Consider the following 17380-nt stretch of genomic DNA (forward strand, 5'->3'; position numbering starts at 1 on the left):
GTAAAACTTTTAGATCAATTAAATTAAGAAATCTAAGACTAAACTAAATGGTAGAACATTATAATATTACCACATAAAGCTACATAATTTCTAAAGATTAATCAGTAACACTTTTATAACAAATTTATTTCAGATAATGATTTCTTGGTTTATGTCAAGTTGTCATAACAAAGACATTTTGAATAATGTCAACTTTGTATTAAGTGTCATGATTTACCGAATAACACGTTACGACAACAGTCATAAATATTCATGGAGAATTATTCATGTTTATAACAGTGTTATAACAGTCTAATTCACAACCTGTCAAATAAAGTGTGACCAAATTAACTACATCAATTTTCATGCATTAAACTTTAATGTAATTGTTGGAGCAGATTAAGAATTAGATTAACTTATTTTTTGCTAAATTATAAATGTTACAGATCCAAGATTATGTGAATGGTAGATCTATTGTTATTTATTAGTTTTGCTGAGACCCTCCCGGTCAGTCGGCCTCCTGGTTTCTACCACAAATTAACATTTATATTTACATGTTTTGTAAGTCGACTGAGAATATTTCTGTTATTTTTATAAGTGAAGAAAACAGCTTTTGAAACCAGAAAACTGCTTTGTGAGTTGAAAACCTCCTCCTAAAAACTACTCTGGCATTTTTGATTTTTGGACCTTATTAGGATGCAAGAGCAGCCTAACAAATAGAAAAACTTCACTGATGACTTGAAGACAAGCGTAAAGTTGGAGGATCCAGCCGATCACTCACAGATGAACAAGACGGCAGGCTGAGTAAAATCAGCTGAATGAGTTTATGAATGCTGCACTACAGAGAAACAATCGATCACTACAGAAAAGTGAAGCTGTGGATTTTGAATAAAGATTGGAACAAAGAAGGATGTTTATTGATGAACTTATTTGAAAGAGAAGAGATCTGTGTAACAATGTCTGATCCGGAAACTCTGCCTGCGTCTGAGGATGTTAAAGGTGAGCGCTCTTTGGCGCAGAGGCAGATTGGGAGCAGATTAATGAAATAAAGGCTTTGATGACGGATGCAGGAAATAAGCTGTGGATGAGTTTAAAATGCTCATAAGTTGGTTCAAGAGCTCTTAGAGGAAGAAAAGGAAAATATTACATTGTCTGGTTTGAGCCTCGAATAACCTTATTTACTGAAAGATGTTGAAGCATGGAAAAAAGACATTGTACAATCAACAATCAGACCATTTGACAGCAAATCTAATGTATCACAGAAATCAAAATCCTCTTCTTGTACTAGATCATCAAGAGCCAGATCTTCCTCAGTCTCTTTAGAGTTAAAAAAGGCCAAAGCAGAACAGGCTGCTGCACTGGAATGAGTCGCTGCCTTGAAACAGAAACATGATTTGCAAATGGAGGAAGGAGAATTGAAGTTAAAGATGGAGCAAATTGAGCTAGAAGCTGAACTTGCAGCATCAACTGCTAAAATAAAGACTTTGCAAAGTGATGAGGTGGATCAGAAAGCATCTTTAGGTGACGGCATGAATGAATATTATAGGTCTCATCAAGAACCAGATTCGATAGAGGGCAAGCTGGAATTCATGCAGCGAGGTGTTATACCAAAAACTAAACTTCAACAAACCATTTTTGAGATGTAAATCTTTAAGCACAGCAAAGAATAAACCTCAAAATAAGAATCCCACTGAAAGTGAAACTGAAGCTGCAACTTAATCATAATGCATCTCAAACTGTACAAGATTATCAAAATGTGTTGGTTACTGCTGATAATGAAAATTTGAATGTTTTTATTCAAATACAAAATGACATAGCAGAACTCATTGTCAGAAAAACCTCTTTGTTATTTCTGTTTGATGGTAACCCATTAGAATACCATTCTTTAGTTCATGCATTTGAACAATTAATTGAAGACAGGACTAAAAATAATAAAGACATTATCTAGAACAATTTACATCTGGTTTGCCAAGAGATTTGGTTCGAAGCTGCTTATATATGGAAGGAAGTAAAGGCTACAGAGAAGCTAAACAACTATTAAAGCAGCACTTTGGAAATGAAATGAAAGTTTCTGCAGCTTATTTGGATAAAGCCTTGAACTGGACAGCGATTAAAGCTGAGGATGGAAAAATGCTGTATGCATATGCAATGTATTTGAGAGGATGTTGTAATGCAATGCAAGATTTACAGTACTTAGAGGAACTTGAAATTCCATCAAATTTAAGGCTGCTAGCATCCAAACTACCTTATAAACTGTGAGAAAGATGATGAACCACAGCATAGAAATACAACAGAGAACAGAAAATCAGAATTAAACATCTTGTTGAGTTAGTGGAAAACCAAGCTAGTATGCTTTAGGATCCTTTGTTTGGAGACCTTCAAGACCAAACAACAACCAAAAATATTCCCAAGAGGCAACGGTGAACAAAAATCAATAAGAGGTAAAAACAGCAGCTTTGAATATCAGTAGTTACAGAGAAAACAGGATGTGCTGTAAAGCTCTTTCCTCCAGCACCTGCTGAATCCAAAAGGAGCGCCTCTCCAGGCTGTGTGCTTACACCTGTTTCTCTCCTCCAGCCCAGGTGAACAGGGCAGAGCTGCCAGAAAAATGAAACATGAAACTGGAGCAGGTCTGGTTCTGGTTCTGGTTCTGGTTCTGGTCAAAACTGGGAGCAAAAAGAATGATTGAGAACTACAACAAAAGATAAACCAAAAATTTGTCTGAGTTGGAATAGAATAAAAATATTAACCAACAATAAATAATGGAATAAAATTTATTAAAAATAAAGTTAAATAAAAATATTTAAGCAGACAAAATTGATATAAGACACAAGAAAGGCAGAAAAATGTAATAATCAAAATGAATAAAAACACAAAATTAAATAAAAATGAAAACAATTTAAGAGTTTAATAATAATTTGCTGAGCCAATCACAGAGCAGCTGTCACTAACGGACCAATCAGAGAGAAGGAAGAGAAAGAGCCAGACTCACTCTGGGAGACTCGGACAAGTTCGGCCACGGTGAAGACTCCAGGTGTGACAAAGCTGTCCTGGAATCCCAGGTGACCTGTAGAGGAAGAAGAGGAGGAGGAGGAAGAGTTCACTGATCCTGCTCTTCAGGTGGAACATCACAGGTTTCCATGGGAAACATCCAGGATTATTCAGTCATTGTGAATCAGTCCAGTTAAGTCCCATTTAGATCAGAGTCTTCAGTATAAGCGTTAGCAGAACCTGAGCAGAACCTGAGCAGAACCTGAGCAGAACCTGAGCAGAACCCTGCGGTGTCTGGATGTACAGATCAGAACCAGCTCACTGGATCAGTTATCAGAGACGGGACTTTGTTTCAAAATAATTTACGGTAACACTTTATTTGACGGGCTGTGAATAAGACTAACATGACACCGTCATAAACATGAGAATCTTCATGAATATTTATGACTGTTGTCATAAAGAGTCATTCAGTAAATCATGACACTTTTAATACAAATACAACAAATTGTCATTAACCAAGAATCATCATATGACATAAGTGTCATAATAATAGTCACGGTAATGTCATTAAGTGTTATTACACTGTCAAATTAGTTAATAACACAGTCATTAATAATTCCTAATAATTCCACCAGTTATGAAGTTGTCATTCAGTGTTATTACAGTGTGTCAAATGCTACGCTTAACACAGTCATTGATATTAAGTCTTACCTCAACTGAAGCCAAAGAAAGTTCATAAATGCTTTGCAGACATCTTGCTGTAAAACTTTTAGATCAATTAAATTAAGAAATCTAAGACTAAACTAAATGGTAGAACATTATAATATTACCACATAAAGCTACATAATTTCTAAAGATTAATCAGTAACACTTTTATAACAAATTTATTTCAGATAATGATTTCTTGGTTTATGTCAAGTTGTCATAACAAAGACATTTTGAATAATGTCAACTTTGTATTAAGTGTCATGATTTACCGAATGACACGTTACGACAACAGTCATAAATATTCATGGAGAATTATTCATGTTTATAACAGTGTTATAACAGTCTAATTCACAACCTGTCAAATAAAGTGTGACCAAATTAACTACATCAATTTTCATGCATTAAACTTTAATGTAATTGTTGGAGCAGATTAAGAATTAGATTAACTTATTTTTTGCTAAATTATAAATGTTACAGATCCAAGATTATGTGAATGGTAGATCTATTGTTATTTATTAGTTTTGCTGAGACCCTCCCGGTCAGTCGGCCTCCTGGTTTCTACCACAAATTAACATTTATATTTACATGTTTTGTAAGTCGACTGAGAATATTTCTGTTATTTTTATAAGTGAAGAAAACAGCTTTTGAAACCAGAAAACTGCTTTTTATTTTGAGTGAGTTGAAAACCTCCTCCTAAAAACTACTCTGGCATTTTTGATTTTTGGACCTTATTAGGATGCAAGAGCAGCCTAACAAATAGAAAAACTTCACTGATGACTTGAAGACAAGCGTAAAGTTGGAGGATCCAGCCGATCACTCACAGATGAACAAAGAAAGACGGCAGGCTGAGTAAAATCAGCTGAATGAGTTTATGAATGGAGGCGCCGCTGCACTACAGAGAAACAATCGATCACTACAGAAAAGTGAAGCTGTGGATTTTGAATAAAGATTGGAACAAAGAAGGATGTTTATTGATTAACTTATTTGAAAGAGAAGAGATCTGTGTAACAATGTCTGATCCGGAAACTCTGCCTGCGTCTGAGGATGTTAAAGGTGAGCGCTCTTTGGCGCAGAGGCAGATTGGGAGCAGATTAATGAAATAAAGGCTTTGATGACGGATGCAGGAAATGTTGATGCAGTCAATGATGCAGTGCAAGCATTTAAGGAAGCTGTGGATGAGTTTAAAAATGCTCATAAGTTGGTTCAAGAGCTCTTAGAGGAAGAAAAGGAAAATATTACATTGTCTGGTTTGAGCCTCGAATAACCTTATTTACTGAAAGATGTTGAAGCATGGAAAAAAGACATTGTACAATCAACAATCAGACCATTTGACAGCAAATCTAATGTATCACAGAAATCAAAATCCTCTTCTTGTACTAGATCATCAAGAGCCAGATCTTCCTCAGTCTCTTTAGAGTTAAAAAAGGCCAAAGCAGAACAGGCTGCTGCACTGGAATGAGTCGCTGCCTTGAAACAGAAACATGATTTGCAAATGGAGGAAGGAAAGTTGAAGTTAAAGATGGAGCAAATTGAGCTAGAAGCTGAACTTGCAGCATCAACTGCTAAAATAAAAACCTTATAAAGTGATGAGGTGGATCAGAAAGCATCTTTAAGGGACGGCATGAATGAATATTATAGGTCTCATCAAGAACCAGATTCGATAGAGGGCAAGCTGGAATTCATGCAGCGAGGTGTTATACCAAAAACTAAACTTCAACAAACCATTTTTGAGATGTAAATCTTTAAGCACAGCAAAGAATAAACCTCAAAATAAGAATCCCACTGAAAGTGAAACTGAAGCTGCAACTTATGATCATAATGCATCTCAAACTGTTCAATATTATCCACATGTGGCTGTTTCTGCTGGTAATGAAAATTTGAATGTTGTTATTCAAAGACAAAATGACCAAGCAGAATCATTGTCAGCCAGAAAAACCTCTTTGTTATTTCTGTTTGATGGTAACCCATTAGAATACCATTCTTTAGTTCATGCATTTGAACAATTAATTGAAGACAGGACTAAAAATAATAAAGACATTATCTAGAACAATTTACATCTGGTTTGCCAAGAGATTTGGTTCGAAGCTGCTTATATATGGAAGGAAGCAAAGGCTACAGAGAAGCTAAACAACTATTAAAGGAGCACTTTGGAAATGAAATTAAAGTTTCTGGAGCTTATTTGGATAAAGCCTTGAACTGGCCACTGATTAAAGCTGAGGATGGAAAAATGCTGTATGCATATGCAATGTATTTGACAGGATGTTGTAATGCAATGCAAGATTTACAGTAATTAGAGGAACTTGAAATTCCATCAAATTTAAGGCTGCTAGCATCCAAACTACCTTATAAACTGTGAGAAAGATGATGAACCACAGCATAGAAATACAACAGAGAACAGAAAATCAGAATTAAACATCTTGTTGAGTTAGTGGAAAACCAAGCTAGTATGCTTTAGGATCCTTTGTTTGGAAACCTTCAAGACCAAACAACAACCAAAAAATATTCCCAAGAGGCAACGGTGAACAAAAATCAATAAGAGGTAAAAACAGCAGCTTTGAATATCAGTAGTTACAGAGAAAACAGGATGTGCTGTAAAGCTCTTTCCTCCAGCACCTGCTGAATCCACAGCCAGACCCGCCATCCCTCACTGGATTCTGCCTGGGAAACAAGATGGCCGACAGTCAGCGAGTCGGAACATGAAGGCGAAGCTGGAGCTAAAAGAATTCACCCTATGTAACAGTAACAGTAGGATGTTACTGTTACATCCAACAGTAACATCCAACCGTAACATCCAACAGTAACATCCAACAGTTAACATCCAACAGTAACATCCAACAGTAACATCCAACAGTAACATCCAACAGTAAAATCCAACAGTAACATCCAACAGTTAACATCCAACCGTAACATCCAACAGTAACATCCAACCGTAACATCCAACAGTAACATCCAACCGTAACATCCAATCGTAACATCCAACAATAACATCCAACAATAACATCCAACAATAACATCCAACAATAACATCCAACAGTAACATCCAACAGTAACATCCAACCGTAACATCCAACAGTAATATCCATCAGTAACATCCAACAGTAACATCCAACAATAACATCCAACAATAACATCCAACAATAACATCCAACAGTAACATCCAACAATAACATCCAACAATAACATCCAACCGTAACATCCAACAGTAACATCCAACAGTAATATCCACCAGTAACATCCAACAGTTAAAATCCAACAGTAACATCCAACAGTAACATCCAACAGTAACACCCAACAGTAACATCCAACAATAACATCCAACAATAACATCCAACAATAACATCCAACAGTAACATCAACAGTAATATCAAGTAATATCAACAGTAATATTCACCAGTAATATCCAACAGTTAATATCCAACCGTAATATCCAACAGTAACAATATCAACAGTAATATTCAACAGTAATATTCAAATCAGAATATCATCAGTAACATCCAACAGTAATATCCAACAGTAACATTCAACAGTAATATCCAACAATAATATCAACCAGTAACATCCATCAGTAACATCCAACAGTAACATCCAACAGTAACATCCAACAGTAACATCCAACAGTAACGTCCAACAGTAACATCCATCAGTAACATCCAACAGTAACATCCAACAGTTAACATCCAACAGTTAACATCCAACCATAACATCAATCAGTTAACATCCAACAGTAACATCCAACAGTAACATCCAACCGTAAAATCCAACCATAACATCCAACCGTAACATCCAACAGTAACATCCAACAGTAACATCCAACCGTAACATCCAACAGTAACATCCAACAGTAAGATCCAACAGTAACATCCAACCGTAACATCCATCAGTAACATCCAACAGTAACATCTATCAGTAACATCCATCAGTAACATCCAACAGTAACATCCAACAGTAACATCCAACAGTTAACATCCAACCGTAACATCCAACAGTGACATCCAACAGTAACATCCAACAGTTAACATCCAACAGTAACATCCAACAGTTAACATCCAACCGTAACATCCAACAGTAACATCCATCAGTAACATCCATCAGTTAACATCCAACAGTTAACATCCAACCGTAACATCCAACAGTAACGTCCAACAGTAACATCCATCAGTAACATCCAACAGTAACATCCAACAGTAACATCCAACAGTAACATCCAACAGTAACGTCCAACAGTAACATCCATCAGTAACATCCAACAGTAACATCCAACAGTTAACATCCAACAGTTAACATCCAACAGTAACATCCAACAGTAACATCCAACAGTTAACATCCAACAGTTAACATCCAACAGTAACATCCAACAGTAACATCCAACAGTAACATCCAACAGTAACATCCAACCGTAACATCCATCAGTAACATCCAACAGTTAACATCCAACCGTAACATCCATCAGTAACATCCAACAGTAACATCCAACCGTAACATCCAACCGTAACATCCATCAGTAACATCCAACAGTTAACATCCAACCGTAACATCCAACAGTAACATCCAACAGTAACATCCAACAGTAACATCCAACAGTAATATCCAACCGTAACATCCAACAATAACATCCAACAATAACATCCGACCGTAACATCCAACAGTAACATCCAACAGTAATATCCATCAGTAACATCCAACAGTTAACATCCAACCGTAACATCCAACAGTAACATCCAACAGTAACATCCAACCGTAACATCCAACAGTTAACATCCAACCGTAACATCCAACAGTTAACATCCAACAGTAACATCCAACAGTAACATCCAACAGTAATATCCAACCGTAACATCCATCAGTAACATCCAACAGTAACATCCAACCGTAACATCCAACAATAACATCCAACAATAACATCCAACAATAACATCCAACAATAACATCCGACCGTAACATCCAACAGTAACATCCAACAGTAATATCCAACCGTAACATCCATCAGTAACATCCAACAGTAACATCCAACCATAACATCCATCAGTAACATCCAACAGTTAACATCCAACCGTAACATCCAACAGTAACATCCAACAGTAACGTCCAACAGTAACATCCAACCGTAACATCCATCAGTAACATCCAACAGTAACATCCAACAGTAACATCCAACAGTAACATCCATCAGTAACATCCAACAGTAACATCCAACAGTAACATCCAACAGTAACATCCAACAGTAACATCCAACAGTAACATCCAACAGTAACATCCAACAGTAACATCCAACAGTTAACATCCAACCGTAACATCCAACAGTAACATCCAACAGTAACATCCAACAGTTAACATCCAACAGTAACATCCAACAGTAACATCCAACCGTAACATCCAACCATAACATCCATCAGTTAACATCCAACAGTAACATCCAACCATAACATCCATCAGTTAACATCCAACAGTAACATCCAACAGTTAACATCCAACAGTAACATCCAACAGTTAACGTCCAACCGTAACATCCAACCATAACATCCATCAGTTAACATCCAACCGTAAAATCCAACCACAACATCCATCAGTTAACATCCAACAGTTAACATCCAACCGTAACATCCAAGAGTAACATCCAACAGTAACATCCAACAGTTAACATCCAACCGTAACATCCAACCGTAACATCCAACCGTAACATCCAACCGTAACATCCAACAGTAACATCCAACAGTAACATCCAACCATAACATCCAACCGTAACATCCAACAGTAACATCCAACAGTTAACATCCAACCGTAACATCCAACAGTAACATCCAACAGTAACATCCAACCGTAACATCCAACAGTAACATCCAACCGTAACATCCAACAGTAACATCCAACAGTAACATCCAACAGTAACATCCAACAATAACATCCAACCGTAACATCCATCAGTGACATCCAACAGTAACATCCAAAAGTAACATCCAACCGTAACATCCAACAGTAACATCCAACAGTAACATCCAACCGTAACATCCATCAGTAACATCCAACAGTAACATCCAACAGTAACATCCAACAGTAACATCCAACAGTAACATCCAACCGTAACATCCAACAGTAACATCAATCAGTAACATCCAACCGTAACATCCAACAGTAACATCCATCAGTAACATCCAACAGTAACATCCAACAGTTAACATCCAACAGTAACATCCATCAGTAACATCCAACCGTAACATCCAACAGTAACATCCAACAGTAACATCCAACAGTAACATCCAACCGTAACATCCAACAGTAACATCCAACAGTAACATCCAACAGTAACATCCAACAGTAACATCCAACAGTAACATCCAACAGTAACATCCAACAGTAACGTCCAACAGTAACGTCCAACAGTAACGTCCAACAGTAACGTCCAACAGTAACGTCCAACAGTAACATCCAACAGTAACGTCCAACAGTAACGTCCAACAGTAACGTCCAACAGTAACATCCAACAGTAACATCCAACAGTAACATCCAACAGTAACATCCAACAGTAACGTCCAACAGTAACGTCCAACAGTAACATCCAACAGTAACATCCAACAGTAACGTCCAACAGTAACATCCAACAGTTATCCATATTAAAGTTTCACAGCAGGACAGTCAAACTGAGACTGAAGAAACTCCCATTAGCAGTTCTCTTGTTTCAGCCGGTGATGCGACCGAGCCAGGAGAGAATGTGGTCTTGCATTTTTTCCAGTCCTAGTTAAGATGGCAAAAGTGGACAAATCCATTCAGACCTTTTCTTTCCTTGACCTTGCAGCACGGCAACGATTTGTACTGAAAGCTTGATGAACCAACTAAATTTGAAAGATTGCAAAACAGATACTTCTGCGAACAATGTGTCAGGAAAAGCCTGCAGGAACCCGTGAGGTCAGAGGACTAGAGGTGGGAGACTTGGGGGGCTCCACATATTTGGACCTGTCAAAGGTTTATACACAGGATCAAATAAGATGTGGCCTCATCTCAGGGGTGTCCATTAAAAATTGAGGCAGACCTTGAACTCCTCATTGGAACTGATTTTCTTTGAGCATCAGAGCCATGGAAAATAATAAATGAAAACGGACCGGACGCCGTGGAAACGGTACAAGGATGGGTGGTAACTGGACCACTTGGTGTTGATAGTACTGATCTCACATATTCCTGAGCAGAGCTACGTGTGTGAAGAAATCCTCCTAGTTTATCTGTGTGTGTGTGTAGGTGTGTGTATCTCACCGTTCTCTGGCTGCTCTTTGATGTCTGATTCGCTGGCCTGGTTGGGGCTTTCTGATTGGCTGGTTTCTGGAGAGAAAACAGAAAAACTACGATGAGGAAGGAGAGCTGGAAAACTCACACACACACACACACACTCAGAGTGAGAGGCATGGTGAGTTCACTGACAGCTGGGATGTTAGAGTTCTCTGACTCTTGAAAAGAGCAGCAGCACCTGGTCTGGTCCACTGAGGAAGACGGACGTGACCCAGAACCAGAACCAGAACCAGAAGTGTCCCCTGTAGGATAAATCAGTTGGGGTTCGGTTTGTCCTCCAGTTTTTCTTAGCTTCAGCAGAACCTGTGAGGGGTGGGGCTCGGCCTCCTCAGGGGGAATCAGCTGACTGAAACTTTTCCTCTTTCCTTCCCATTTGTTCCCAGTTGTTCCTGAACTCATCGTGTAATTCAATCTGGCTGCCACCAGGCCGCGCTGTGCCTTGACTAGACCTTCTCCCCCAGCCCACCCCAGGGGGACAGAGGGCAGCATTCATCAGGCCTGTTAGCATGCGGCTCACCGTGTCGTCCTGCTTCAGCTGCTTAAAACAAAGAGCATCAGCCTGAAACCATGGCAACTGGGGGGAAGGGGGGGGGCTCTGCCCCTCCCTCCCCATCTGCCTCCATTCATCAGTTAGCAGGTTAATTAAATATGCTAATGAGGCGTGGGAGCAGACAGTCTGCCTACAGGAACCGGACCATCTGCAGAACCAGAACCAGAACCAGAACCTTCTGTGGCTGTCCGGATCGGTTGGAACATGTGGCAGCATCATTCCTGTCCTGTGTTCCCAGCAGGATTCTTGACTTTCTCTGGAGTTCTTGTTGTTGCAGCAGAACTTGTTCTGACCCACTCATGCTGGGAAATCTGGTAACCGGGTCAGAAGTAGATTTGCAGAACCCAAACAATGCAGGTGCTTTACGGTTGAAATTATTTGGAAAAACTGGGAAAACCGGTTTGGATAAAAAGTCTCCATGTGGAAACATCCGATCCCGGCGGATCCGGATCCACAAATGATCCACAACTACCGGATCCAGGAGGAATTTCTCATTGGTTCTGCTGTGTGGGTTTGGGTCGCTCGGTTCCACTCAGGAATAGAACCTGAGACCAGAACAGGCAGTGGGAATACCGAGCTTCAGAACCAGAGGGAGCTCAGAGTCGGACCGGTTCTGGACGGAGAGTGAGGATGATCATCTAGTTTTAATATTTTGTTCCGTTTTTCCTCCAAAACCAACGGAGCTCCAGTGGACCCGGTTTGTCTCCAGCAGAACCAGCTCCTGCTTCTATGGATGTTCGTCATTTACTGGGTTCTGCTAACGATCCGATGGAGTCCACAATCTATTTCTGATCATTTGGGTCGGCCTCAGCTGCTGATCTGGACTCTCCTAGTTTTCTATGGCAGCGAGACGAATCTGAATCTGTATATCTATGTGAAGGAGCAAAAATGAGATCAGTGTTGGATTCAATCTGACAAACACTCTGAAACTCAGACTGTTCTCTCTAAAGCTGTTCCCTGTGAGACTGAAACAAAACAGATCTACTTACTGTTCCTTAGATCAGATTTCACCTCTAAATTACCCGAACACCATTCTGGACCCTGTCTGCTGTGCACACACAGTAAAACACCTGAAACTCAGACTGTTCTCTCTAAGAACTGTTCCTCCATCTCGCCAACAACAGCCATCTGTTCCTCCATGGCCTGTCAGTTTCAGTCTCTTCATGTTTGAACAGAATCGAGAGCACCTCTTTGCTGAGACACCATTCTGGACCCTGTCTGCGCTGCCAACTGGAACACACACACACCAACACACACCAACACACACACCAACACACACCAACACACACTCCAACACCAACACACACCAACACACACCAACACACACACACCAACACACACACCAACACACACCAACACACACACCAACACACACCAACACACACACCAACACACACACAGCAACACACACCAACACACACACCAACACACACACCAACACACACACCAACACACACACACCAACACACACCAACACACACACCAACACACACCAACACACACACACTGTCAGAATCAGAGACGTCTTCATGTTTTCAATCTCAGACACACTTTAACGTTTTCTGTCACAGTAACACCCTGCTCCGCCTCACTGACAGAGTGTGTGTGTGTGTGTGTGTGGGTGTGTGAGAGAGAGAGTCTGGCAGCCATCTTAAAGCTTTGGCAACCATTTTGGAGCTTCTGTCTGTTTGTTTTGAGTCGCTGCCACTTGCTACTGTCTGCCAGAACAAAAGAGCTTCGGCCTTTACCAGCTGGTCACACACACACACACACACACACACACACACACACACACACACACACACACACACACACACACACACACACACACACACACACACACACACACACACACACACACACACACACACACACACACACACACACACACACACACACACACACACACACACACACACACACACACACACACACACACACACACACACTGTGTGTTCACCAACAAGCCCTCCAAACCATCCAGCCCAGTTAAAGTTCTGCGGGTTCTGTACTGATGTGAACTAAAACCAGTGACTGTGATTGACCTTTGACCTTTGCTTGACTGGATTGGGACCAGACTCAAACTCCCGGTTTTGCAGAATCCAGAAGTGACAGCCATATTTGTAGGTTTTATCATGTAAATAAAAAGTGGACGTCTCAGAACCACAACAGTTCTGGTTGTGAAGTGGCTTTGAGGTGGAGCTGCTCCAGAACCAGAACTAGGTCCAGACCCATCAGAACCAGAATCAATCACCAGAGGAATGGTTCCTGGAGGTTTCAGTTTAACTGGACCTGGTCCTGAAATGATGAGACTCACTGTCTCAGTTCTTCAAGCTTTCAGAACCGGAGGAGGAGGAAGAGGGATCTACCCAAAACCCAGAGCGGTCCACATAGTTGGGTTCTGGTTCTGTTGGACCTTTAACTTCTAGTTACAAACAAAAAGACCCGACCCAGAAGATCAGAACCATTATTCTACCTCACTCTCCCACAATGCCTTGCTTCACCTCCTCCGTCCAGCAGAAGCAGCAATGAGCTGCTCAGTTGCTCACGACTCAGCGAGACAAGATGGCTTCCTGATCACTTCCTGTCATTTACTTCCTCTGTTTGTTGCTCCAGACCTTCTTCCCTCCATTGCTCAGCTCATCCTCTTCCTCATCTGCAGGCCGATCGATGCTGATCAGTTATTGATCACTGATAGATGCTGAATGTTCACAGCAGAGCACTAGCCAATCAGATCTCAGGGACGGATGAGACCTGCTCTGATTGGCTCCCGTGTTACAGAAACTTTCTTCTCTCTACAACTTTTTCCTCTGACCCAACAGAACTGGATGTCTGTGGGAGATAACACCCACACACACACACACACACACGCAAACACACACACACATTGTGAGTAATAGATCAGAGTCAGCAGCAGACTATAGTGGAAGCGTTGGAGATAAAGCAGCACTGTGTGTGTGTGTGTGTGTGTGTGTGTGTGTGTGTGTGTGTGTGTGTGTGTGTGTGTGTGTGTGTGTGTGTGTGTGTGTGCAGTCCAAATGGATTGTAGTTTCCTCCAGAACAAGAACAATCTTTAAAAGAGGTGCTCTTATTTTGGAGGGTCAGGACTTCTAATCTGGAACGGTCCTCTAAGCCCTCAGGACCATGCTGCCGCCACCAGGAGGGCGCGTACACAGAGCCCTGAGGACAGAGCAGTTCATGGACAGAACCAGAACAGAACCCTGGTCCAGGTCCAGCCGCTCAGCACCACTGAATCCGGCTGGCATGTCGGGTCTGCAGGAGAGGTTCAGGTCAAAGGTCGAAGGTTCCGGTTCTGGTTTCTGTCGTTCCTGAACGCCTCATCACCCAGCTGGCATCACTGAGGCATGCTGGGAAAGAAGATATGAAGAAGAGGAGGATGAAGGATGCGCCCTTCAGCGTCTGTGTGGAAAAGGTCAAAGGTCAAAATGGGGGCAGAGCAGAGATGAAGCTGGAGGATGAAAGAAGAGTGATGAAGATGAGGAAGAGGAGGGTGAGTCCCGTTCCTACAGCAGAAAATCAAAACGAGGAAGAGGAGCACACACACACACACACTGAGCCCAGCTCATCCCAGTACAGATTCCCAGTCTCCCATCAAGGCTTCCAGCTGAGCAGAGGGGATCATGGGAGATCCTGGACAGGTCAGAACCGGTCAGTATCCAGCAGTAATTCAGAGTCCGTCTGTCGGACAGTCAGTGAATGCACCGTGTACCTGGACTCATCCAGAACCAAAACCAGAACCAAATTATCTGGAGCTGCAGGTTCAGTTCCTCCAGTGTCCAGCTGACGGCGCTGCTGCTGTTGCTATGGAAACAGCCGGTCAGGTGACCGAAGCAGCTTAATCAGCTTCTTGTTTTTAGCAGCAGCCGGTCCGATTGGGTCAGGAAGCAGAACCGGTAATCAGGTTAGAGGATTGGCTGCTAAGTGGGTCACCTGTAGGTTAGCTCCGCCCCTCCTCAGGTGGAACCTGAGCCCAGCCACAGCCCCTCTGGCTGACCTGTGACCTCCGAGCGGCAGCTGACTTCCTGTCTGCAGCGCGTTATCGATCGGTCAGAGTGAGACCTCTCAGCTCGCCGGCGGTGGGGGACGTGTCGTCCCCCCAGAACACTCGGGTCCGTTTGAGAGCATCCTGGCAGAACCGGCCGCGCCGCGCCGGCCCTTTAATATCTATCTTCAGAGTTGACAATCTTTGGAGCAATTAAAGCGATCGATGCGTCCAGAGAGGAGAGAGCCTCTTATCCCAGTAATAGCTCTCACTAAATAATGAATACAGGCCACACACACACACCCACACACACACACACACACACACACACACACACACACACACCTCGCCGCGAGGCGCTGCATGGCTACACACACACCTCCCTGTGCTGCTCCCGATGCCTCAGATTTACAGCTGCACCTGAACAGTTGACAGACAACTACAGCTCCCAGCATGCCTTTCCTCTGCAATACACCCCCACTGGGTCAGGTCTGAATCTCCAGGTGGTTCTGTTCCGGCGCTGGGCCGGGTCAGAGGTCAAACAGAGCAGAACATCATCTGCATGGAGGAGAACCTCGAACCACAGTAACAGGTGGGGGAGGGGCTCCTGTGATCTCCTTTCTGTGTGCCTGGACCCCTCAGCCCCACCTTTGAAAACACACATACACACACACACACACACACACAGCGCTTCCCTCCTCTGAGCAAAGTTTCTGCTGAAGACTGAAGGAATGCAGGAGAAGAAGAAGAGAGGCCCAGCAGCTGCAAACACACACACACACACACACACACACACGCACACACACACGGCTGGCAGAGCGGCAGACGTGATCCATCTGCAGCGGCGTTCCTCAGTGGGACGATCATTTTCCAGCAGAACTCGTCCTGACAAAGACGGCATTATGTTCCTCTTCCTCCTCTTCATCTCCGTCTACAACTGTGTGAAATAAGCAGTGTGTGTGTGTGTGTGTGTGTGTATGTGGGGGGGGGGGGCAGTGATACAGATTACACTGCTGCTGATCTGAAGCACTCAGATAAGGTTAGCTTCAAGACAGAGGAAGAGGAGGAAGAGGCCTGCTGTGGTTTCCTTGTGAATTTTTTTAAGACTGGAAATCAGGAGAAAGGATGACCACCAAGGTCATCATGGCGGCCAAAATGTGTAATTTTCTCATTAAGCTAAGAGTTGTTATTGATGCACTAAAGCTGATGATCACTTTTTAAAAGTTTGTCCTGTGAAGTCACTATTTTTACACCTACATGCTAATGGACTGAAGCCACAGCACAAGATGTCAAGGCTAATGCTACGCCAATAGTTAGCTAAACTAGCAAGAGTTTGGCTTTGCTTCTCAGTTAAGTAAAACTAGGCAAAACCATTAGCAGGAGCTAACAAAATTAGCAGGAGCTAATCGCAATATCAGGAGCTAGCAACATTAGCTGGAGCTAACTGCTTCATTAGAAGCTAGCAACATTAGCTGGGGCTAACTGTATTATTAGGAGCTAGCAACATTAGCTGGGGCTAACTGTATTATTAGGAGCTAGCACCATTAGCTGGAGCTAACCGCTTCACTAGGAGCTAGCACCATTATCTGGAGCTAACCGCTTCATTAGGAGCTAGCACCATTAGCTGGAGCTAACCGTTTCACTAGGAGCTAGCATCATTAGCTGGAGCTAACCGCTTCACTAGGAGCTAACACCATTATCTGGAGCTAACCGCTTCATTAGGAGCTAGCACCATTAGCTGGCGCTAACAAAAGTGACAGTGAAGTGTCTTTAAACCGCAGTGGCGTTGGGAAGAACCGGACCGAAAGGAAACCTGGAAGACTTGTGGTTCTCAGTGGATCCGACCTGACGGTACAGAACCACAGCAGGACAGG

At 42.1% G+C, this 17380-nt stretch overlaps 1 protein-coding gene across 4 annotated transcripts in view; it reads right to left on the minus strand.

Annotated features, from left to right (window-relative positions):
* Positions 1 to 17380, minus strand: part of nfia (nuclear factor I/A) — a 73109-nt gene that overhangs the window by 25067 nt on the left and 30662 nt on the right. For all 4 annotated transcript variants that reach the window (XM_044128527.1, XM_044128526.1, XM_044128530.1 and 1 more), the window contains exons 3-4: positions 10921 to 10986; positions 2972 to 3046 (exon numbers count right to left, since the gene is read on the minus strand). In XM_044128527.1, coding sequence (XP_043984462.1) covers positions 2972 to 3046; positions 10921 to 10986 — 141 coding nt within the window. The remainder of the gene's footprint in view (positions 1 to 2971; positions 3047 to 10920; positions 10987 to 17380) is intronic.

The sequence above is a fragment of the Gambusia affinis genome, linkage group LG10, assembly GCF_019740435.1.
Source record: "Gambusia affinis linkage group LG10, SWU_Gaff_1.0, whole genome shotgun sequence".
In the NCBI taxonomy this organism is placed as follows: domain Eukaryota; kingdom Metazoa; phylum Chordata; class Actinopteri; order Cyprinodontiformes; family Poeciliidae; genus Gambusia; species Gambusia affinis.